The sequence below is a fragment of the Xenopus tropicalis genome, chromosome 7, assembly GCF_000004195.4.
Source record: "Xenopus tropicalis strain Nigerian chromosome 7, UCB_Xtro_10.0, whole genome shotgun sequence".
Taxonomy (NCBI): domain Eukaryota; kingdom Metazoa; phylum Chordata; class Amphibia; order Anura; family Pipidae; genus Xenopus; species Xenopus tropicalis.
The window spans coordinates 91,927,291-91,953,281 of NC_030683.2; the positions used below are offsets into that span (position 1 = coordinate 91,927,291).

At 39.2% G+C, this 25,991-nt stretch overlaps 1 protein-coding gene across 4 annotated transcripts in view; it reads left to right on the forward strand.

The window, feature by feature from the left end:
• Nucleotides 1-25,185, forward strand: part of gnb1 (guanine nucleotide binding protein (G protein), beta polypeptide 1) — a 43,182-nt gene extending 17,997 nt beyond the window's left edge. The window contains exons 1-11 of one of the 4 annotated variants that reach the window (XM_031904999.1): nt 4,198-4,334; nt 6,663-6,765; nt 9,677-9,715; nt 10,477-10,583; nt 12,419-12,482; nt 14,904-15,066; nt 18,277-18,343; nt 18,850-19,051; nt 20,898-21,114; nt 22,028-22,135; nt 22,641-25,185. In XM_031904999.1, coding sequence (XP_031760859.1) covers nt 6,709-6,765; nt 9,677-9,715; nt 10,477-10,583; nt 12,419-12,482; nt 14,904-15,066; nt 18,277-18,343; nt 18,850-19,051; nt 20,898-21,114; nt 22,028-22,134 — 1,023 coding nt within the window. In that variant the 5' untranslated portion in view covers nt 4,198-4,334; nt 6,663-6,708 and the 3' untranslated portion in view covers nt 22,135; nt 22,641-25,185. 4 annotated transcript variants of the gene reach the window in all.
• Nucleotides 25,186-25,991: the final 806 nt, after the last annotated feature.

The following is a 25,991-nucleotide window of genomic DNA, read 5'->3' on the forward strand; positions in this document are numbered from 1 at the left end:
AGTATCCCAAAAATTGCCCAATGTCTAGCTTAAGAAATATATATAGGGTATAGAGTGTTTTAGACAGTGGTGGCTTAAGAAAGGTACTAGAAAGGGACTAGACATGGTGGAGTGGGCAAAGATCAGTAGAGGGTCTATTTTAAATCCCAGTCTAAATCTGGTTATATTCAATTTGTTACCCTTCATAAGTTCATAAAGACCCCCATAACCTACTCAGTTTATGGATAAAGGGGATAAAGGGCCCCCTACTGGATGTTTCTCGGCTCGACTAACAACTAATATTAACCCCAAAGGTATTCTGTTTGCAAGGATTTCTGGTATCAAATAATTTAAAAACATTCAAAAAATAAATTCTAATAAGGTTAAAATAAGCAAGTTGTGCATCTGGGGCCCCACATTTCTGTCTGTTTGATTTGGTAATTTTGAAAAGCAAGCTGAAAAGGCATCATTTTTGTTGAGACATTGCCTAGGAACACTGTGAGCTCGGAAAGGTTTAAGGAGAGGCTGCTGCAGTCACCAAGGAGTTTCAAAGTGCTGTTTTGTTTCTGAGAACTCACCTCCCAGCCGCCAGTCTGTAGCAAGTTCTACTTTGGGAAATGCATACCTGCGCGCTTGCGCCCTCGCTCTGCCTATGCCAGCTTCCCAACGGCCATCCTAACTGTGCGCTCTTCTCCTGTGCGCTCTGCTCTTCTCCTGTGCGCGTTTCTGATCTGCTTGGCGCCGCAGTCGCGCCAGTGACGTCACGCGCCCCCTTCAGTTACTCATGGCCTGATCTTACAAGGTCTAAGATCAGGCCATGAGTAACTGAAGGGGGCGCGTGACATTACTGGCGCGACTGCGGCGCCAAGCAGATCAGAAACGCGCACAGGAGAAGAGCAGAGCGCACAGTTAGGATGGCCGTTGGGAAGCTGGCATAGGCAGAGCGAGGGCGCAAGCGCGCAGGTACGCATGGACACATGCCCGTGGGGGGGGGGGGCACATCGCCACATCGAGCACATCAGGCACATCCATACCATATACTCGAGTATAAGCCGAGGCTTACTTTTTGAGCACATTTTTAGTGCTCAAAAACTCGGCTTATATTCGAGTATATACGGTACTGTTAAAATAATTTTTTTTAGTAGACTTAAAGGAACAGTAACACCAAAAAATGAAAGTGTATAAAAGTAACTAAAATATAATGTTCTGCTGCCCTGCACTGGTAAAAGTTGTGTGTTTACTTCAGAAAGTCTACTATAGTTTATATAAATAAGCTGCTATGTAGCCATGGAGGCAGCCATTCAAAGGAGAAAAGGCACAGGCACATAGCAGATAACAGATATAACACCATTGTATTCTACAGAACTTATCTGTTATCTGCTATGTAACCTGTGCCTTTTTTCCAGCTTCAATGGCTGCCTCCATGGCTACACAGCAGCTTTATTATATAAATTATAGTAGTGTTACTGTAGTAAACAGACCAGTTTTACCAGTGCAGGGCAACAGTGCATTATATATTTATTACTTTAAAGCTTTCATTTTTTAGTGTTACTGTTCCAAGGTAGGACATCCGAATTACGGAAAGACTCCTTATCCGGAATACCCCAAGTCCCGAGCATTCTGGATAACTGGTCTCATACCTGTACCATTTATTTTGTTATGCAAGCATTAATGGTCTTCTGTTTTTTGTCACAGTAAATTTCAGATTTTGCATATTTAATGCAATACTGTGAACTTAGAAACTTACTTTGCTTTACCTGACCACCCTTCTTTCTTAAGCTGACCATGCATGTAACAAAAATATCATACTGCAGTTACTGGTACAGATATGGCAGCCGTTTGACATATGGAAGTCCCGTTTGAGAATGTGGCAAAGTTGAACCTTTGTATCTGCTAGTGCAACAGCCCCTCTTCACTTTGCTCTTCACAAACAGAGTTATAGAAGGATAGCCATCCCTAGTGTGGCCTCTTGTTGCTGGAGCAACAAGATGCCGTAAATTTCCCCGTACACCACACACTGTTTTTCTACCACTGTATTTCTGCTGGCTGGAAACTTTCACTGCCTTCACATGAATGGGCACAGCAAAATGCAAGGGCACAAGTGCTGTACATTTAAACAAAATGAGGCTTACTAGAAAGAAAGTATAATTGGGCACAGTACCAAGTGAGTGCATTTGCCCCACCATTGCCCTAAATGGTAACTGCCAGTACCCCGGTAAGCCTGATTTAGTACTGAAATTACCACTGGAAGTCTGGGTGTCCATAATTGAACAGCTGATTGGCTCACCATAAATGAAGCTAAGGCTAATGCCACATGGGGCTGATTGTCACCCTGCAGAAAACCGGCCCTTATGCTGGCATCTGCCTTGCCTACATCAGGAAGCTTTGTTTTGGCCCGGGTGCAGGTGCAAGTGGGATGTTTTCTGTCACATGTGCCTGTACATGGGCCAACACAGTGGTTCTGGATGCAGGGAATGAAGAAGGCTGGTGCCAGTGTAGGGGCTGATTCTCGGCCTGCAATTTTCCACGGGTCGATAAGCACCATGTTACATTAGCTTTAGATCTGCAGCATGGACAAATGTTAACATTAATGCAACAGAATGCAAATTCAATTTGTGTGTTAACGCATGCACGTTTTCATCAAATCTATTGTTCCAGTGAATAGATCACAAATATTTCCGACCACAATTCTTGAATTGGCAGTCATTTATTAAAAGTTATGGTGTTTTAGGATTATTCAGAACCTTTCCTTGGCCATTGAACTGCAGGAAAGTGTTGGCAAAATATTTGGGAACACTTTTTCTTTTCTAAAAGCAGTTTGTGCCTTTGCTTAACCTCATCTTGCCCTCCCTGGCAGTGATATAATCTTGCCTAGTCCTTACGCAGCATTTTCCAAGATCCTCTTTACAGTTAACTAATCTCTTGTATATAGAAGTGCCATCAGCCTTTTGTTAGTGCCGTATGTTGCATGATTTGCTAATAAGTATCAAAGGGAAAATAAATTCTCTTTTTGTGCTTGTATGTGGTCTTGTTATCAAAATGTATCTGTTTCTAGATCAAGCCACTTGGTGGGGCAGTAATTTTATATAGCACACGTTTGAGACAACTTTTTTTTTTTTTGGTTTTATTATAACAGTCTGTAGAACATATGGGCATAAAAATCTATTAGTTCAGAGAAGCACCCAAAATTTCACCTGTAGCCTGCATGCCTCTGGTTGACCAGTTGTGCTAATGTATGGTTAGCCTAGCATTTGGATTTTTCACTGTGTACCACGGTATTTTCCCCTTTAGACAGCCTTTTGCTCTTTAGCTCGGTTTTTACATCCTCCTGTGTAGTCTGCATTTGCACCTTGTGCCCCTTATCCTTGAAGCCTTTCCTTATAGTGCAGTATACTGCCCTTGGGTGCTGGGTTCTTGTTGTATGGTGGTTCTGAAATATGCTCTAGAAGAAGGGGGAAGACTGGTGGCACCTTGAGGGGTAGTACGGCTAGCATAAAGGCTGTAAATTTTGAAACGTCTTCTGGCTCTTGTATGGGCACAGTAGCCTGCTAAAACAGATAAAATGTGTTCCTCTGAGAAACTGTCAGTGAGGAAACCCTGCAAGTACAGGTATAGGATCTATTATCCAGAATGCTTTGAGCCTGGTTATTTTTCTGTAACTGGATCACCATACCATTAGGTCTGCTAAACATAATTTAAATTACTTAAATAAACCCAATGGGTACCTTACAGAGAAAATGTTACATGTATTTTTTAAAATGGACTATATGGAAGATTACCTTCCTGTAATTTTTAGATTTCTAGATTATGGGTTCCCATATACAGAATACCTGTTTATTAAAAGTTGTTGCAGGTAATTTTATTGAGTACTGTAAAGCAACAGTGCTGTACATGTACCACCATGCATTATGTGAACATAAGTTCTAGTTGGTGAAACCCATAGAAATGGTTCATAAGTGGGCTGAGTTCACATGATTTTTTTCTTACTATTGGCTTCAAATGGGAGTGTATAGTTTCCTCGTAGCTGTGTTTTGCTGCGGAGAGAACTGGTCTGGTTAGTCCAGATTCTAAAAAAAAAAAATGCTATTGTTCTCTAGTGTTTCTTTTCTGCAGTGAAACTAACATGGTTGCTCCTAATGAAGTAGAAGCAAAAGGGGTAAGTGCAAGTAGTTAAGAGCACTGCTATGAAAAGGGATTTTGTCATTAGTGTGTACAGCGTTGTTAGGACACTTATCTGGCTGGTTTTAACAAGCTGCTAAGTATATTAGACTAATAACAAAGGTAGCCATATGGCAATTTCTCATCGCTTCCACCCTGACAAGCTTTTAGATTCAACTTGCTGTACATCTCTGAACGTAAGTAACGTGTTAACTGTCATTTCCCTGCCTTTACCAACTAAGCCTGTATAACCTTGTACAGTAGCAAGATTTTAAATATACCGGCGGCAGTAGCAGAATATAAAACCACTGATTTATTTTTTTTTTAGTTGAAATTTTGTTTGTAATTATTCTTATTGTATAAGCCTACTGCAATTTATTACATTTATCCTAATGTTTAACTTAATTAAACCTCCATACTTTCAAGCGTATCGTTTCTATTTATCCCGTACTCCTTTTCCCCTTGGGTTATGGCACATTCTTAATGTTGGTATGCAGTGTTAACAAGCGTTCACCTACTGGCCACTGAATGCTTTGGGTATAATTATAACCAGAATACTGGCACACTTACGCACAGGTTTGTTTAGCATTATACCCCCAGCATTCAGTTGCACTTTGCCATTCTACCGGACCATGTGGAAAATATACGGGTGGTACTGTAGTGCTGGAAACCGTCAAGCTTTGCTTGTCAGATTTGCAGTGATGGAGTACTACAACACCCAGTCTCTAGTTTTTCCCGAGAGATAACCTCTATAACTTCATATCAAATGTATTCTGAATCAGGCTTGCAAAATGTAAATTGCTGGAGCATATTAAGTTTAATAGCTTTAATAAAGTTATGTTTGGTATCTCCTGGAAACCTATATAATATAAAGTGTTATACAAAATCCCATAGGATTGTTTTGCCTACAATAAGGATTTATTTCTTAGTTGTAATCAAGTATAAGCTACTGTTGTTTTTATCACTTTTAAATATTAGATTTATTTGCTTATAATGTCTGTGGGATGTGGCCTTCCTGTAATCCTGCATAATGGAACCCATAAGTGTGTGTGTATATATATATTACATTCATTTTAAATTGCCATTACCCTTTAGGTAGTAAACATCAATCTGTATTTGATTTATTCCTTTCATTTAACTTTAGGGGGAAAATCTGACAAAAAAGAATGTCTTAAATTGCCCTTGGTTCAAGGAATAGTCTAAAGAAAAGGGAATGTTGGATTAGGGTCAGAAGGATAGTAAACAGTTTAAGACTCTCAGCCGGTTTTGTGTTAACCGGATTTGAATGAGTAACTGAGCTTATTCCACCTCTATTGGGACTTAAAGATGACATTGGATGGAGGACAGGTGAAAGGAACATAGCTTTAACAATACACATGCACCATAGCGGGGCTTTCAAGGCATAGTATCCAGTGGACAGGAAGTCTGTTTCAGGTAAAAATACTTTTTGCATGTTGCCTTTTAAATGCTGCATTTTGGGTTTACTTAACAAGCATGTGATTTGCAGTTAACTTTGATAACCGTTTATTTAGGTTTTACAATGTTGAATAAAATCATCTCCCACCACAGCATAAGGGCAATAGGGAAAATCTAGTTTGTGTGCTTACTGCTGAACTCTAGCTTTCTACATAGTAGTTTGCATTGTGACATGATTAGATAGGATGTAGGAAAATGCGTTATTCCTTGTTGAATGCTTATTGTGGCACTGTAGGATGCAGTTTTGTTTTGCCTTTACATACCGTAAGATTTAGATGGCATTTTTGTGCGAATATTTTGCATTTAATTCAAGATAAAAATTCAAAATGTGCTGTCTTTATTGCAATCTTAGCAATCGCATTTAAAGTATTCCAACAATATAGCTGGATTTGGGTGCAAATAAAATAGGACCATTAGGAAGAGTAGTATATTTCAAACAGGCATTGCGGTTATTAGAAAATTCTACATTATGAATTGATGGTCTAAGGCTGTTTTGATAATGACCTCCAAACTACTGTGATTTGTATCCCGTAGACTTAAGAATTAACTTGCAAAAGTGATTTTCATGTATATATATGTAATGTCTATAATTTTCCTTTAGTCGGCTACTATTCATTGAACTGTACAAATTTCAACTACAGATTGAAATATTTTGTGTGTTTTTGGTGGTGGCCTCGGGGAAACAGGTTGGAAATGCACTTGATGGTGGGTCGTAGGGAAATTGGTTCAGGTTATGCTTAGCACTAGGTTGAAGAGTGAATCTCCCTTATGACTCTCTTGGTATGTTTGTGCATACACCCTTATGTCATGTAACCTATTCTGTTGAATATTTTTGTTCTGTAAATGTAAGATTTTGATTGTTGCACTGTAGATTGGATGAAAAAATGTCTGTAATATTAAGAAACCCTTACTCATGCTTCTAACTGTAGCAGAGAAACTGCTATGCAGAACTTATGAGACTATAAGGACTGCATTTCAGATCTATAAAATACCTGCTTATTTTGTTTTTCCCAAACTTTTTAATCTCAAACATTTTCTCTTTCTTACAGAACTGAGTGTTGGTGGTGGTAGAGAAGCTCCATTTTAGGGACGAAAATGAGTGAACTAGATCAGCTACGCCAGGAGGCTGAGCAGCTCAAGAACCAAATCAGAGTATGTATTTAAGATGCAGCTTTGTATTGCGCACTCTTAAGGGTATTGTCCCATTGGTGCGGGCGACTAATCTCCCCTAAAAGCCTTTCCACCTGCAATAAAGGGAATAGCTGGTGGAATGCACTATGCATTGCATTTCTAAAGTCTCCCAAAAGTTGCCTGGAGGAGGAAATTTCGCACGACTTTGAAAACACAAAGTTTTCCCCTGCAGGGGAGATTAGTCGCCTGAGATAGCCGGAGGTTTATCGCAGGAAACTAATATCCCTGTGGGACATTACCCTAAAATGTGTGTTGTGCATAATGTACTATTGAGATCAGTAATTTCTAGAGTCTCTCATAAAAGTAAGTTTAATTTTACATTTTACCTTACTGCAAGATATGTATTTTTGCATTATGCAAACATACTTTTTTGCATTCTCTTCAAAATAAATGATCTCCATACAACCCAGCACACTCATGCACAGGTACACAATATAGAAAGGATCTTAATGTATATTTTTACTCTGCTATATTTTAATCTAGTTTTTCAGGATCATACTTTTATTACAGTGCAGGAAAGCATTAACTCCTTGCTAGCTGAAAACCTGCAGCAGTTCACTGAGCGCATGTTGTATGCGTTTAGCATTTTAGATATCTCCTAAACTTCTGGCAATGTTTTCAAATTCTGTAATTGTCAGAAATTGCTTCTGTCAGCCCAGAATGACCAGGTTTTCCTATTGAACTATATTTATAATTGATGGAACATAATGTAACATCAGCCAGTAATCATGTTGGCTTGCCCTAGAGCAGTGGCCTGTGGCCTTAAAGCAGGTGCTACTTTTTGAATTTCTGGTAAGGAGGCAAGTTTTAGTTGAATAAACTAGTATAATAAAAGTATAATGCTAAACAGAGCCTTCTGTAGGCTTCCAGTCCACACAGGGGCTATTAAGTAGCCAATTATAGCTCTATTCGGCACCCACAGGAAGCTTTTTTTCATGCTTGTGTTGCTCCTCAGCACTTTTTCCATTGAAATGTGGCTCATGGGTATAAAAGGTTGGGGATCCCTGCCCTAGAGTATGTAATATGCCGAACAATCTGCAAGACCTGCCTAGTGATCCACTCATTCAGCAGAAGGCCAGATTCATTAATTTAAAGTGCATTTTTCCCCCATTTGCCATGGTCAAAATATTTGGTCACCCACCCAGTGGACCATATTGAGCTGATCCTATGGATTGGGCCCAACTATCAGGTCATGTATGTGACCGTGCTGCTTTGCCAGTCAAGCATCTCATTAAGGTCCCAATGTACTCATCTGCCAACTTGTTTTTAACCAACCTCCAAGGCATCACTTTGATCCCATACATGAAATATAAGGCTGCTGACTGTCACAAGTGCTCAGGACAGAAGCTAATGTTGGAGCGCTTTAAGGGATTGCTATCTGATAAGCTAAGAGAAAACAGGCATGTGGCCTGCATTACCATTTCTAAGGCAAACTTAATTCTATTCTAAATGAAGCTTCCCTCCAGTGGCCAGATAGTAGAATGCTTGGTTGGCGTAGCAAACAACATCATATAGTAAGGCAATTATGATAACCATTTTAGCTTTATGGTATGGCAATTTTTTGCCTCTCTAGTTATTGGGCTTTACTTTGATAACATTTGCAAAGTTTCTTAAATGTTTCATCAGAAATACACAGACAGGTTTGAAATATTTAACTTTGTTTTAACAGAATGTTTGAAGATTTGTTTACAGTTTTTAATATGTGATCAACTTCCACTGTATTCACAGGGTACATTGAAAACACATATTGCATTCTCCTGGTGTTCATTAATTCTGAACACCTAAATAATTACAGAAAGATTGGCTCCAACAAGAACCAGATTTCCTGGATGTTCTAAGTTCTGAGTTTCCGTTAAGAGCTTGGTTTGCAGGGCTCTGTCTAATGTTAGTTGTACTGGAGTTAACATAGAAATGTAAACACTGGGGGTTTTTGCCCATTTGTCTGAGGTAGAAACAAAGCATTCCACTAGTTACCTAGAATATAAATGACATTCTGCACTCAATAATTGAATGCATTACAAAATCCCATCAAACCGTTTTAAAAGGCTGCTGTATCTTTTAACAGGTGCAAAAATACGCATACATTTAAAAAAATTGGTTTTGTTTAAAACACAGTTTCTTTGATGTGAGTACCCAAACTCATTCTGCTTGATCTATAATAAGCAGCATTTCTTTGTGCACTTGGGCTTGTGTTTTAAACATGCATGGTCTAAATGAAAGTAGCAGATCTCCCATTTTAAGTTTTTCAGGGGATCAGAAAAAAAAAAATGGTGTTAAATCAGGGAAATGTATCATGCATTGAGCCACAGGAAAACTGTTACAATTACCTACACAGCTGCAATCTTTCCAGCTTGGTTTAGTGCTGCAGATGTTCCATCCACATCCTTCTTGACACTTTAAAGCTTTGGCCGCATTTGTGCAGCTTGACTTGACTGACTTTGGCCATGTTCCCTGATCATCTAGGCATGTGTGCCAGGTTAGGGGTTAGTTGGGTTATTTTTGACAGACCATTAAGTCAGTCAGACCATTAAGATCAGGTCACAAATCTTGTCTGGTGGACGGTGTAATTGACAAAACAGCTTCTCTTCACTACCTGCATTTTCAATTTTTTAGGCTTTAGTCTAGAAACAATGGGACAATAGAATTTGGCCATGCTTGCGTATTAACACTCATAGGGTATCCATCCCTTAGGGCTCTGTATGGCCATTTTATGGCAATTAAATCAGGGTAAAAATGTTCCCCAGAATAAAAGGATTTTAATACTACATCATTTTTTGTTATATTTTTCCCCCTTATTTATACGTGTATGTAAAATTCATGGCAGTAGTTAAATCAGTTACTATAGTATTTAACACATCTTTTTCTGTTGCAGGATGCAAGGAAAGCTTGTGCAGATGCCACTCTGGCTCAGGTAATAAAAATCCACCAAATACATTTCGTACATTAGGGAAAATGTGTTAAATAAACTGGGCATGCACTTCAGTATGCACTCGATTGGTAAGATTGCTTAATAAGCAGATTGTAAACAATTTTGCCATTTTTATAATCGACCATTCTAACCCCTAGTCTAGCAATCTAATTGTAAAGAAACCCATACACTCTCATGTGTTGCCCAGTTGCAGTCTACCGACCCGTTAATATAGTTATCTAAAATCTACAGAGAAATGATCGAGCCAGCCCTTGTTGCAACATTTTTTTGTGCTACGTAAGGAACCTGAAACAATCAACAACAAGAAATCCCAGAAATTAAGTAGCCATTGCTGTAAAATGTGCCCACTGATTTCTGCTGTGGATAATTTGTTTCTATATAAGCACAAGGTATATAGTTGAAAGTTAACTTTTCATACCTAGAACCACCATCGAGAATACCGCACATGCATTAGTTTCTAGCTAGACATACCAGCTATGCTGTATAAAATATGCCAACATATCACAGAGCTAGACTTATTATAAATTTGTTCAGCCATATCTCAAGGCAATGTGCAATTGCTGTTCTACATTCCATACATAAGAATGTATTTCCTTTTTTCTGTTACTAACAGTTCTAACATTATCTGCCCCCTTCACTCTGTCGGTGTGTACATAACAGTGCTCAGATATAAGATTCCGACTGAATGTCTGTTGCAATTTTTCATGCTGCCTGCAATTTAATTTTTAAATGCACTTTTGTAGATCACAGCCAACATTGATCCAGTTGGTCGAATTCAGATGCGCACTAGACGTACATTGAGAGGGCACCTGGCTAAAATCTATGCTATGCACTGGGGTACGGACTCCAGGTAGGTGTAAAACAGCAACGTTGGAACATTTACTTTTGGGTAGTTCTAATGGTGTTATTAAATGATGAACCTTCTGTTTAAGAAATGCAGGTATATTTTGTTTGTGTTTAGAGATAGACTGAACATAAGAACTCATGACTAACACACCCACATTGCCCTAATAGTATAAACCATACATAATGTACTGAGCATTCTTCAGTTTCACCCTTAAGCTCAATAATCTTTTTTCTGCATGATCATAATTTAGTTTCCTCTATATCATGTGTAATTGAAAGGGGGTTTTTTGTTTTAAAGAGACACTGACACCAGAAATGAAACCTTTTTTACATCTATCATAACATTCTTTGCATGAGCTTTATAATTTTGCTAAAAAAGTATTTCCTGATGCTTTTCCATTCCTTATCTGATCCCCCATGTTCTTCTATGAGGGGGCGGCCATATTTGTGCACAGTGTCGGACTGGCCCACCAGGATACCAGGAAAACTCCCAGTGGGCCCAGGTGTAAGTGGGCCCTCCTGCTCCTGACCATTTGGCCTGTTTCATGGTCATTCCCTATTTCTGAATGGGAAGAAAGAGGAGAAATAGATATTAGCAGGGAAATAAATGACACTGGGAGAATGAAGAGGTTGGGTGAGGAAAGGAGAGAAAATAGTCTGGAAAGCAGGGCTAGGCTCTAAGGTTTACTGGTGGGCCCCTGGGGTCCCAGTCCGACACGGTTTGTGCAGCAGTAGGCTGTTAGCATTAGAAGCTATAACTGACAGGCTGAGAAGGGACAGTCATTTTTTCATGTCAGTATCACTTTAAATAAATAGCCAGTTTCTCTAATTGCTTTAAGAGCGATCAGGCCTACTGTACACCTGGCACGTTGACAGCTGTGGTACTCTCAGGGTGAATCCGTAGAAGTCAGTACTACTAAAAGAATGTAAATTTGTATGGCCCCGTAAAGTTATTCGCCAGTCATTCCCTTCCTAATAGTGATAACATCTGCTAGCCAAAGGCCAAGTGTTTTTCATGGCCTTCTACATGCTGGCTTGTAAGTAGAAGTCAGTACTACTAAAAGAATGGAAATTTGTATGGCCCTCTAAAGCTATTCGCCAGTCATTCCCTTCCTAATAGTGATAACATCTGCTAGCCAAAGGCCAAGTGTTTTTCATGGCCTTCTACATGCTGGCTTGTAAGGCTGATGTGGCTGCTGGCTCTCCTCCCCCCCCCCCCCCCCCCCAGTCGGCAGTTTATCGGTCCATGTATGGGAGCAATTAAATGACCTGCCTTACCAGTATCTGGATGGCTTTGGTGAGGATGGGCCTTCATAGGTACCCGTTGAAATTAGCCTGAATTATCCCTCCCTGTGTGGCAACCTCTTTATGTATATGCCCACTGTGTAAAGGCTGGAAAAGGGATGCACTCCAAAATTCAAAACAATAGCCCAGGTGCTACCTTATGCAAAACACAAACATAGGAGCACTCAAAGTGAAAGTTATTGTCAATTTTTCAACCCACATTATTCCACCCATGTTCATTATTTATAGGTATACATATATGTGTATATCAAAATATACATAGATTTAAGATACCAGCGGTTATAGTAGTATCATTAGCCCCCCCTCCCCCCGCAACAATGCGTGTTGTACTCAGGAGCTCTAGTGAGAAAAGCATCTACATATGTGCGAAATTCCTAAAAGCTGATGGGAGCTAGAAGCACTGTTATGCATCAATTTGTACACATAGTAGAAAAATAACCACCACCAGCAATAAACTTAATTTAATAGCCCGTAACCGTATATTTTGTTTGTATATGTATGTTTGTTTTCCCACAAGTCTTATTTCTGTTTCAGGCTGCTAGTTAGTGCCTCCCAGGACGGCAAGCTCATCATTTGGGATAGTTACACCACGAACAAGGTAAACACATTTTAACATTAATAACTTTTAATCATATTACACAGAATATGTTGTTTTAGAAAATGTATCTTTAAGGCAAAGAAAAGTACACTGGGGAATGATTAATAGCAATGTCACATGGGGGAGAGTTGTCGCTGTGTTATAAAATCTCCCCAACAATGTCTTGCTCTTTGCTAACATTGGAATCGCTGCACAAAAATTGTATTACTCTTTGCAAGTCAGCCTAATCACAGGTAAAATGCAAAAGCAGGCATTTCTCTGTGATTACTTGCAGAAATTACAGTGTAGGGCAAGGCATTTTCAGGAGGGTTTGTCACCTGCTATATCTTTTTTTCTTTTTGTTTAATCAGGACACATTGGGCACAAAAAAAGTTAATTTTTCAATGTTTTTTGCCTTTTTGCTGTAATAAGTCAGTACAGGTAAGGGACCTGTTATCCAGAATCCATACCTTAAAGGACAAGGAAAGGCAAAGTCACTTGGGGGTGCCAAAATGTTAGGCACCCCCAATCGCTTACCTTGTACCCCGGGCTGGTGCCCCTGTTAGGAGAAAACAGCACCAGCCCGGGGTACCTGTAGCGCAGCTCTTCCTCCTTCCGCCTTTGCTTTTGGAAGGACTTACGACGGGCGCATGCGCAGTAGAGTGAAAATCCGACTTCTCTGTTAAAGTTCGGCTTTTCACTCTACTGCGCATGCGCGCGATGACGGAAGGATGAAGAGCTGCAGCTACCCTGGCTGGTACTGATCTCTCCCAACAGGGGCACCAGCCTGGTGTAAAAGGTAAGCGATTTAAGTCACTTGGGGGTGCCTAACATAATTTAAACAATTAACTAAACCCAATAGGATTGTTTTACTTCCGATAAGAATTTGCATCTTTATTGGGATCATATACAAGGTACTGCTTTATTATTGCAGAGAAAAGGGGAATCAATTTAAAAATCTGAATTATTTGATTAAATTTTGAGTCTGTGGGAGGCAGGCTTCCTGTGATCAGTGCTTTCTGGATAACTGATCCCATACCAGTAGTTGTATTTAATAATTAGATTAGCTTAACCTGTAGTTGCTTATTTGGAGAGAGTTAAATATATTTTTAGAAAAATGCCTCTTAAAATCATAGCTAACTTATAGTTGTCACTTTGTTGGTGTGCAGTGTTCAGACACTTTATGATATCCTGTGCAACTATGTGCAGCCTTCTGGCTGGATTTTAGGCAGCCTGGTTTCAATCAGCTTTGAAGCATCATAGCCTTTGAATTAACAGTTCACTGGTGCAGGAAAGAAACTGAGATTTAGAGTAAACCAGCAGTAGGTTTCACATTAGCCTTTATCCTTTGTGGGCTTGTTTTAAATATTTATACAGTCTGTATAATTCAGATAATTATTGTTGAGATGTAATCCGCATTGTGGGTTACTTTAACTATCAGGAGAGAAGAAAGTTAGTTCACTTGATTGTAGTAACGTGTAGTTGTTTTATTTTTTTGCATTTTTGAAGTCTTAGAATTATTCAACATTTCTATTTTGAAATTTTAGGATCTCTGGTTTCTGGGGTCTCGCCATAGCAGTTAGTAAAAATGGAAAATTAATAACGAGTTTTTTTTCTTGCTCATGTAGTTGCTGACCCTTACAAATAGAAAGCACTTGCAAGCTGGAAAGAGTCGGAATTAACTTGAATGATTTTTGTATTAAAAGAACAAACCATTAGTTGCCCTTTCAGTACTGATATATATTTGAGTGTGCATAAATGTTGCTAATTTTCATTATTCATGCACAGTTCTTGGTAACAATCATTTTCTCTCTGTGAGTGATTGTGTCACTAATTCTAACTCTTGTTGTAGATAGTATATAAATGCTTCAGGCTGTACCTAGACTATACAGGTACATGTATAGGACCCGGTATCCAGAATGCTTGGGACCAAGGGTATTCCAGATAAGAGGTCTTTCAGTGATTTGGATCTCCATACCCTAGGTCTGCTAAAAAAAAAAAAAAAAACAGTAAAACATTAATGAAACCCAATAGAATTGTTTTGCATCCAATAAGGATGAATTATATCTTAGTTGGGATCAAGTACAAGGTACTGTTTTATTATTACAGAGAAAGAAAATTAATTTTAAAAATCTAAATTATTTAATTAAAATGGAGTCTATGGGAGACAGGCTTTTCAGTAAGATGGAGTTTTGTGGATAACAGGTTTCCGGATAACTGTTCCCATACCTCTACCAATAAGCATTGAAAGGCTTTGGCGTTTGGGAATACTGGAGTTGTAGTGTAACAAAAATGTGGTTGAAAATTGCCTAAAAAGTTGAACATGGGGTAGAAATAACGTTTTTTTCCCCTCCTATATCTGATCATTTTCCTGTAATCAGAGAATCAGTATTTCCCTTTTAATGTGTTTATGAGCTCTCCTTGATAATTTTTCACATTTAGGTTCATGCCATCCCGCTGCGTTCTTCTTGGGTAATGACTTGTGCATATGCTCCCTCTGGAAACTATGTTGCCTGTGGTGGTCTTGATAACATCTGCTCTATTTACAACCTCAAAACTCGTGAAGGAAATGTGCGGGTGAGCCGTGAATTGGCTGGGCATACAGGTAAGGCTTCTAAAGTTTAACTATAATAACTTATTGATAAGTGTGTAACCTAGTAATATTTTGTTGATGAGTAGGTTCCACTGAAGACATTGGTAAATGGCAAAAGCTTAACCATATTAACTCATCACAGCTGCCTCCTAATGCTCATACACTGGCATTATGAATAACATTTGCTACTTTCGCACTGGCTGAGGTGACATTTCAGATTGACTCTAATGTATCTGCAGCCTACAGGCTGGCAATAAAGTGATTCTGTCATGATTTATATGGTTTTTTATTTACATAGCAAATAATTCACTCTATCATTTAAAATGTTATTCTTGAGCCAAGAAATGTATTTTTTTACAGTTGTAATATTGGTGTGTAGGCAGCCGTCTCAATGAAAAATTCTGTTGTGTGATTCTGATGTGTTTTGAAAAAAACCTATTTTCCTGTGACCGTATTAATTTAAGGCAATAGTTGGAAGATTTTAGTATTACAATAGCTGTTGATATTATGCTTGTTTAAGAAACCATCCAAATCCCTTGTATTGCTTTAAGGCAGTGCTGTCCAACTTCTGTTGTACCGAGGGCCGGAATTTTTCCGACGTACGTGGTGGAGGGCCGATAATGGAAGCCAGTTTTGACCACTCCCCTTTTTGAAACCGCACCCACTTGAAACCACACCCATGTTATCACATGACCATACCCATATTAATGGTTGTAGTACAGCAAAAACCTGCCATACTCTGCCTGCCCTACCCTGCCTGTGTGTGCCATACTCTGCCTTCACTACCCTGCCTGTGTGTGCCATACTCTGCCTGCCCTACCCTGTCTGTGTGTGCCATACTCTGCCTTCCCTACCCTGCCTGTGTGTGCCATACTCTGCCTTCCCTACCCTGCCTGTGTGCCATACTTTCACTGTGTGTGCCATTCTTGGCTGGTTTGTGCCATACTTGGCCTGTGTGTGCCATACTCTGCCTGCCCTACCCTGCCTGTGTGTGCCATACTCTGCCTTCCCTACCCTGCCTGCGTGTGACATACTTTCACTGTGTTTGCCATTTTTGGCTGGTTTGTGCCATACTTGGCCTGTGTGTGCCATACTCTGCCTGTGTGTGCCATACTCTGCCTTCCCTACACTGCCTGTGTGTACCATACTTTGCTTGCCCTATGATGCCTGTGTGTATGGCACCCACAGGCAGCCTACAGTGACAAAATGCTGGCACTGCTCCTACAGTCTGCACAATAACTATATATTAAAAAAACTTTTTAATTGAAGTACCACCTCAGTATATGTTCTTTTTGTAGTGTGCAGGGATTATTTGTGGGTTTCTACTGCTCCTGAGGTGTGAACAGGGGAACAATGGGGGTGATTACAGCCTGAGCCTGAGGTGTGAACACTGCAGGGGGTGAACAATGCAGAGATTAAAAGGTGTGAACAACACAGGGGATTACATATTTAAACAATACAACCTGATTACAGCCTGAATCTGAGGTGGGAACCATGCAGGGGGGGCAGTTAATCTCAGTACTGATACCACTTAGAGCTTACACAAGAGTAAGCCATCAAAGCAGCCAGACAGGTGGGGGGCCACACAGAGGGGGGTCGCGGGCCGCATGCGGCCCGCGGGCCGCCAATTGGACAGCACTGCTTTAAGGCATCCAAGGGGGGGCAGGCCTAGGTAGGACTGCTTAGCCTAATGGCAATTAGCAGGTAAATATTGGTTGAATGCGGTCTTGCATATTTCTTGAAGCCCAATCCGCAGGCTGATTATGATGAAACTTGTGACATTTGCTGTCCTTTGCTGTATTTCACTAGTGAGAAGACTAATGTGACATTTTTTTATGCATTTTCAACCAAACATTTTACAAAGGGGCTTGGGCCAAAATTTGTCCAAGAACATTAAGGCCTTTATCACTCTACACAGATGTCTTGTTCTCCCTGCACTGAGAGGCAGATACAGCTGCAGAATGTCTGTATTGGTCCTTTATGGCAGGGGTCCCCAACCACTGGGCCGGGGACCGGTGCCGGGCCGTGCTGAACTGGGCCACCTCTGGTCCCAATTACCTGTGATCCCAACTCCATGACAACTGCTATGTGAAGCCCAGGAAGCTTTCTACTGATCACAAAAAGGACCAAAGTACTTAAAGCTATATATTAAGTGTCAGAGGATGTCCCCACTTGGGTGGGAGTAAGCAGAGCAGAGGGGCTGGGTGCATCTAGTTGCTGATTTTGTATTATGATGAGCTGTATTATACCCACCACCCCTGGTCCTCAGAAAAATTGTCTTGCTTGAAACCGGTCCCTGGTGCAAAAAAGGTTGGATACCACTGCTTTATGGCAATCATATACAGATTTACAGGATTGTCAGATCAGTTGTTTGGTCCTGCTCCTTGATTGCTCTGAGACTCTGGATCCTTTCACATAACACAATCCATTTTTACCTCATTTTGATTCCATAGTCTTAAAAGACTAATCCCTTTCTCGTAAAAATCACAAGCTTAGCAGTGATTCCACCATATGTACTGCTGTTATGATGTGTATCATTAATGAATTGTGTTTTTATACTTATTTGGGTTTAATAAAGACATTATTTGTCCTGTGAGCAACACATCTGAAACCTTAAACACAGTATGATGTGATAGCAGCAGGTATTGGGCAAAACTTAGATTATTGGTATTAATATGTTACAGCATAAGGGGTCTATTTGTCCCAGATGTAAATACAAAAGATGTTGTGATAACATCTTAAGATGTTAATACAAAAGATGTACCCTTGTTGGTAGCAGAACAGTCCTGTTGTGTTTTTTTTTTAATACTTAAATTACTTTTTAAGTATGGTGATCCAAATTGCAGAAAGCCTCCTTTTCCGGAAAACCAAATTTCCCAAGCATTCTCGATAACTGGTCCCATATCTGTACTACTTTTTGACTTTGGACACCATCGTCCATTAATGGCCATAAGCTTATAAATGCTAATATTGATAGATAGCAACTATAATTAACTTTAAACATTACACATCTTTTGTATATCTGTTTAATGTGAGATGCTAATTCAGACTGGATCACTCCACAAAATGGTAGTTTGTTAAATAAAAAGTCCACCTTTCAGATTAATTTATAGTATTAGTAAATTATACACGGACTTTATTACCATTATTATGTTTATACCAAAGTCCTTGGATGTTGTATGGTTTTAATTCAAGCTGTTTTAATCATCCGTTTTTCTACAGGGTATCTTTCCTGCTGCCGTTTTCTGGATGATAACCAAATAATTACCAGTTCTGGAGATACCACTTGGTGAGTTTATTGATCCCCTCAGTTTGTTTATAGTCTCTAAAGAAAGCTACTGTACTGCTGTCAGCATAGTATTTCCCTGTACTGTGAAAGTATTATAAAATATCCCTTAAAGCAGTAGGAAAGATATAGTCACTGGGGCCAAATGTTAGCCACTCCCAGTGATTGTAATCGCTTACCTGATACCTCAGGCCAGTGCTCCTGTCAGCTAACATTTTGGCACCCCCCCAGTGATCATACCTTTCTGTCTCCTTTAATAGCAGAAATAGGCTTCTGTTCATAATTAGGATTTATGTTCTATACAAACTTTTCACAATTTAGAGAGATGGGGGGGGCTAATTTGTCAGTGTATGAAGAATGACTTGGCCTAGCTGCCTGTTTAGCATCAGAGAAGCTTCCATCTTTTCTTTTATATTTATATAATATATATATATAGTGTGTGTGTATATATATAATATGTGTTTCTGTGCCTTTTGATGCTTTGAGCTCATCTGTCTCTTTCTGAACAGTGCCCTTTGGGACATTGAAACTGGCCAGCAGACAACAACCTTTACTGGACACACTGGGGATGTTATGAGCCTGTCCTTAGCTCCAGATTCCAGGTGCTTCGTGTCTGGAGCCTGTGATGCATCTGCCAAACTTTGGGACATTCGAGAAGGAATGTGTAGACAAACCTTCACTGGACATGAGTCGGACATAAATGCCATCTGTGTAAGTCTATGTGACCACCTGTTTCTATCCAAACTTGTCTTATCCATATGACTGCCAAAAGGTTTGCCATGTTAAGGGCACGTTGGGTAAAGTATGGCTACGCAACACTCTTTTCATGTAGCATAAATTTAAAGTGCATCTATCGACTCCCATATTGTTTCCCCCTCCAGAGGTTGGGCTAATAGAGCCTGCACGCCAGTTGGGTAAAACGATAGTTTTACCCAACTGGTGTTTTAACCCCGGCCTGGAGCGAGCTCCCGGTGCAGGCGACCATGTTTGGCTTGCATGCGTATATTGAGCAAATCTCACCGCTCACTCATTTATACACATGCCCCTGGCATGGGAGCGTTGGATGCAACTCACCCTCCTACATCATGCATGCACATAATGAACGAGTTGTGGCACTCGCTTATTATGCGCATGTGTTACAATATGGCTGCCTGCACCAGAAGCTCCCTCCTGGTGGGGGTAGCCTAGCACTGGCAGGGGGCATTTGAATAAAAAAAAATCAACACTGCGGGTAACTATCCAAAATAATTAAACAACAAATTAGGCTACATATACTACACTTTATATTGTGGGTTTCTGTACCAGACCAAAGCCACTACCTCCCTTTAGCAGATGAAAGGAAAACTAAAGCTTAACTAAAGAAGTAGGCTAGAAATGTAGTACCAGCCCAAGGCAACCACAGCCTTCTGCTGATTCACTGCACAATCTCTGTGTTGTTACTGAGCTTAGGGAACCAGTCACAATGAACTGTATATATAGAATATAAATGTCACAATATAAGGCTGATAAGTAATCAATACAAATAATTGCTGCTTGGCAGCTCAGAAACCAATGCAATTAGCATCAGAATTTAATAATCAGCTCCCAAGCGTCTTCCCCCCTATGACAGACAAACCTCATTTTCTGCTTGATAATTTGCTAAGAACCCCAAGCTTAGATTTTCAACAGCTGCCCAAAGCACATTGAGCATGTCACTGACACTTCTAACAGATTCCAATTTGATGACCCCCTTTGACAACTTTGAAGTACTGGATTGTTGCTACTATAGCGATGCTGAACCCTTTAGGTTGGTGCAGTAAGTTCAGTATATAAAATATGGTATTTCTAGTCACATTTATTTTTAGGGTTTATTTCTAAAAAAAATCTGTGTCTCTTGATACTACCTCGGCCAGTCCCCATCCTCTTTCTGCTTATTCACAGCACATGTTCTGTTTTGCTGTCAGTTACCTGAGAATAGGCACTGACTCATAATATACACTATATATACTTTGACATTATATGGGTGATTAGTAACTGACTTATAGTGAGGCTGACTGGTAATCTGATTAGTAATTGATTCATATGAGCACACAGAAACACAAATAATGGAAGATCTTAACTTGCCTTTTGAATTCTTAATGCAAAGGCAATAACCTAAGTTTCTTATGTGGGAGAAAGGTCATAGGGCCCACTATTGGGGGGTAAAACGATCACTGGCTAACTATAAAACTAACCATCCATCAAGTTAATATAGTTTCTCATGTTTGTGCTGACTTTTTACATATGTACAATAACAAAAATCTAAAATTATAAGTTACAAAAAATAAAAAATTAACAATCCTCTCTTCCTCTGTTTTTAAAATCTCCTGTTAAAGTATAGAATTTTCAAATGGCCAATCATAAGAAATGCAATCAGGCACAGCCAATTTCTGTAATAATTGTCTACAATAATATGGTACCGAGTTTAATTTAATTAACACACCTTGATATTATTTTAGTAACACACATTGATGTTTTATTAATAGATATGTAGATTTGTGTATATATTAACTAATTTTTAATGTCATTCTGTTTTCAGTTCTTCCCCAATGGCAATGCTTTTGCCACTGGTTCAGATGATGCCACCTGCAGGCTGTTTGACCTTCGGGCTGACCAGGAACTGATGGTTTATTCACATGATAATATTATCTGTGGCATCACCTCTGTAGCATTCTCCAAGAGTGGACGCCTCCTCCTAGCTGGATATGATGACTTTAATTGCAATGTCTGGGACACACTTAAGGCTGATAGAGCTGGTATGGCTGCCGATTAATGGGCATATTATTTACATTGTTTTTAATTCAGATTTTTTTCATTTTTTTTTTTTTTTAGCTTTTTTAACCTGATATTTGTATTTTGGGATAAACACTTCTATGCTACACATTTCTTAATTGTATACACAAGCAAGCTTATGACAGCAAACATAGTTTTTTGTAATTTTCATAGTAGCTATAACATGCTTCTTTAAAGCATAAAGCTGATTATATTCAAAATGAAGCAGTGCGGAGTAGTACCATGACTCCTGCAGCTATTCTCTCTAACTGCTGGCTCTTAAATTGGGTGATGCTTCTTACTTCCCTGAATTCTTTGCCCTGTGCTGGATGTATAGTTGCCATAAATTATTTGTTCACTTAATAGCCGGAGCAGATAAGGGATGTGCACTTCATAAGAGCACTGCTCTTGCATTTTTTGTTTCAGCAGATAGAGCGGTACTAAGTGACAATTTGTGCCTTGTTGCATCTCTTTGGGGCACACTTGCATATGCATTCCCCTATTCATCTTTGGCTCTGATAAATGTTAATAGGATCTCTTTTGGGGTAATTGATGGAATATTTTCTAAATCAAACTGGTTAACTGTAAAAGGCACTATGACACCTAAAGCCAAAACAAGACACAGGACTGCTATCTTTGAGAAGTGGTACAGACTTATTTACATTAAAGAAAGTACATTTAGTTGCCTTTAAACCATGAAGTGATCACTCCAGGTTCTCCAGTTTCATGAAAGCTGGCTGCCTTTCTGATTGATTCACAGGATCTTTGGCCTCTGGGTAATTTTAGCAATGGACACATTACATTCCACACATTAAACAAGACACAATGCTTCCTGTTTTAAGATCTAAAACCTCTTTACATTATACTTCACTAAACTTTTCCTTTTTATGTGCCTAGGTGTTCTTGCTGGTCATGATAATCGTGTAAGTTGCTTGGGAGTAACAGATGATGGCATGGCAGTGGCAACAGGGTCATGGGACAGCTTCCTCAAGATCTGGAACTAAAGTAGGTTCAAATGGTGTTTGTTGTTGTTGTAGCTAGTAGTACTACTAATCAGAAAAAATGGTTGGTTGTTGCTTGGTACGACCTTAATGGAGTTTGTGTAGCTGAACGGCCCCTTACATATGTTTCTCATAGTGGCTAATATGTATGTTTTCTAGCAGCATGTACAAAGACATGCCATAAATATGTGCTTGCATAGGCATTCCACTGTACTAAGCATTCTTTTGCTATGAAATTAAAGGGAGCTTTTGTTTTTTTGTAAGGTATAGATACACACCCTCACTAATCAGTTTGGGGGATCTTGAAAGACAAACGTTTCCTTTTCGATGACCCCAGTTACAGCCACATTATCTACATGTGTAAAGTTGAGAACATTTTCATTATCAGGAAATATGTTTTGATCCTCATTTTGTATTTGTTTCCCTATTTGTTCTTCACCACCCAATGGAAAGGATAAATGAGTTTGTGTCAGTGTAAATTAAAGCAGAGTTTTTATCTTTCTTTCTAGATACTAAGCGGGCTTCTCCGTGACTGGAAGACCATTCCAACCTTCAAAAATTTTAAATCATAGCATATCCGATCCAACCATACTAACGTGGACACCCTTTCTCCCTATTCCTATACATCAAAGGGCAGAAAACTCTCCCCTTATTTTGCTGAAACGAAGAGCACAATTATTTGCTATAGGAAGATTTGTTTTGTTTTGTTTTGTTTTGGTCTCTGAAACAGAATTGTTCATTCCTTTTGGGACCGTTTATTCCATTATTCCCTCTTTACTTACTTTTTTTTATTTGATTTTCTTTCTCTTCTCTACATCTCGTCTTGAAGATTAATGATACAAAACACTATACAGTAAAGACATACAGTTAGCTTTGTTAAGCAGAAAGTGAGTTTCATGAAAGTTTACCTGAAGGTCCTTGATAAGTCTGTCCAGATTGCCATTTTGTAGAGTCTGGTGCACTTGCAGGTATGGAAAATCTGCAGCTATATAAAAACAAAAAGGATTTTAAAATGAGAAGTTTACTTATTGTGGTTTTTATTTTTTACTTTGGTCCATTAAGTGAAGGTGGAACTTGAGTCTGTGTGTCAGGACATACTGTTAGCCCTGTCCCTGTAGAGTTTCTTGTGAAAACTTGCACAGAAAGTGGCCAAGTTAATAACACACAAGTGTAAACTATCCACATGCCCTCTATTAAATAACTTCAATGGGTAGGTTGCTCCAGCGATTGAGTTATTTTTGATGGCCAAATGCTAGGAAATGGTTATAACACAATGCCTGGAATGCCAATGTATTGATAGGGCCATTTGAGAATTAAAAGATCCATTTGATAATGGATTGTGTCTCCAGGCTGCCCAGAACATGGCACCATTAATAATAAACTGTTCCCTGTACACCTTAACCATATCCTACACCTCATCATATACTAACTCCTCTATGATTGAGACCATGCAGAATTGCAGAGCAATGTGCCGGAGCTCAGTCTGTTCAGGATAATCCCAGAAACCCCCTTAAAGCCAGTAAAGGGTGCTGCAAGGGTTCCAACCAGAGGAAAACATATTTCTTTTTTTCTCTAAGTATGTACATCATGAGGATTTGCACCCGTATCAAGCCCAGCTAAGCTTATTTGAGGAGTGTGAAAGATCCTTATTATTTTTTGAATACTAACCTCTTTTCCTGCGGGGATTGAAGGAAAATGATCCCCAAATGTAATGTAGAGGAGTCTTATTGGTGCTTTATGCTCTTATGGTTTTCACTTTACAGAAAAGGAATAAAAGGATCGTTTACCAAGTTATTTTAATGTTTAATCAATACCGACCTTCACTTTCTGAAGCATGTCAAATCCTTATCCACAGAACCCTGAATAATAACCCAAGTTCCTCCTAACCAAACACTGGGGAAAAGAAGTTAAAGAGAAAGGGTAACTTTCACAAGCGCTACCCTCGTCCCATCTCCTAGATTAGAATCAACCGTGGACAGAAGTACATATCTGTTCGTTCGGATATACATTCAGATGTGTATGAAATGATGTACAAATTAATGTTTTTGAAAATAATGATCTTGAACTTTCTAAGTTAAATCTTACGAAAGCTTTTATTCTTTTGTTGGCGGGGAGGGGGGGTGTGTTTGCCATAGGGATGGGTTTTCCTCTTAGGGTTGCATGCTGTAGAGTTGCTTAATAATGTGCAAATAGAAAAAAAAAGTCCTTAGATGTTTTTTTTGTTTTTTTTTTCCTTTTAAAGAAATAACCTGTTTAAAAAAACAAAAACAACAAAAAAAAGAAGAAATAACTATTGCGGTTGTGCTCATTTTTTTTTTTTTATTTTATAATCACCGCTACTCTGTGTATACATTTTCAAAGACGTTCAGTGCAAAAAGAAAAAAAAATGAGCACTTTGAAGAGTAGCCTAATTCACTTTTTTTTAACAAATAATAAACATCCTGTTCAAACGATTACATAAAATTCAAAAATGTTTTTTTTTTTTTTTTTTTTTCAGGAAGGGTTGGGAAATGTGAAATTAAACTTGATTCTTCTGGTTTAAGTTGATGCTTCTCAGCCAGTTCTTGTAGAAAAAGGATCTTGCATCTAATCTTTTTATTTTTATGGTTCTTGCAAGAACAGCTTTCCCCGCCTCTTATTTCTCTTTCAAATCAATCTGCTGCTCTCTTGTTGGGATCTGGGAGCCAGGGCTCCGCCACAGGAAAGTAGGCAAGCGGTAAAATGTAACTCGATAGCTTTTCCCTCCTCATTGTATATGAAAGATACTCAACCTTTCGCAGTAGCGGCTTTTACAAATTTTTTTTTTCTTCTAAACTTTCTGTACAAAAAAAAGTGCTGTAATTGTGCGTTAGGCCGGGACCTGGCAGAAAAAGAGATGCCCCCTCCCACTTCTTGCATAAATTACTCTGTAGAGCTCTCTGCACCCCCTTTCCCTTTCACCTTTTGTATTTAATTTTAAAGTCAGTGTACTACAAGAACGCTGGATGCAAGATAGATACTATATTAAAATGTACTGTTATTTAAGATGTAATAAAGCAGTTTGACATGAGTTTATAACTTGTGCTGGTTTATTGTTTTTCCCCCATTAAGCTTGTTTGCAGGGTGCTAAATCTGGGTCATGTGATTGGTCAGCTTTGTTTCAACAGTTGGATCATGATGTGATCAGTTCTCCTGGCAGGATGCTCCTGATAGAGGCTGGATTTTGCCTAGTATTGCTTGAGCAGGCCTTTCGGAGGCACCATACATAGATCAGTGAGTGATTAATTGGGTCTAGGTAATCTTAAAGAATAAGTAAACTTTTTTTTTTTCTATTAATAAAGTTACTCTAAACAGCTTCCCAGATTGCCTGCCTTTGTCCCTCTGTTCTTTCTTACCTGGTTGCTGAGTTACATTCTGCTCTATTCCACTCCTTCCTTGTTCAGAGTGAAGCTCCGCCCCCACTTCCTGTTCAGGTCTCTCACTACACCAAAAACTTGTCAGGAGTTGAGAGCCCCTTGTGCACATGCCTGGAGGCAGCAGGAGCCAGTCTCTGTATGAGGAGGCTTTTTTTTCCAGGATGGTGGGGGCTTCTGCTTTTTCTGAAGACTTTTAAACATGGCACATGTGACTGCAAAACACCAGGGGGGAGTGCTGGACACGGTGGATTAAGGTAGTCTTATATTAAATATTAAGTTAGTGTAAAGTGTAGAGAATAGTAGTCTAAGGCTAAATATATGATTTGTTTTTTTAACATTTACATCTCCTTTAAGGGCTGTTCGTGTATTTACAGCCCAAACTTATGCTTCAGGTAGTTGAGTGCATCTATTTGTTCATTCTGGGAATGGATACAGTCTCAATTCATGGTACACCCTTTACCCCTA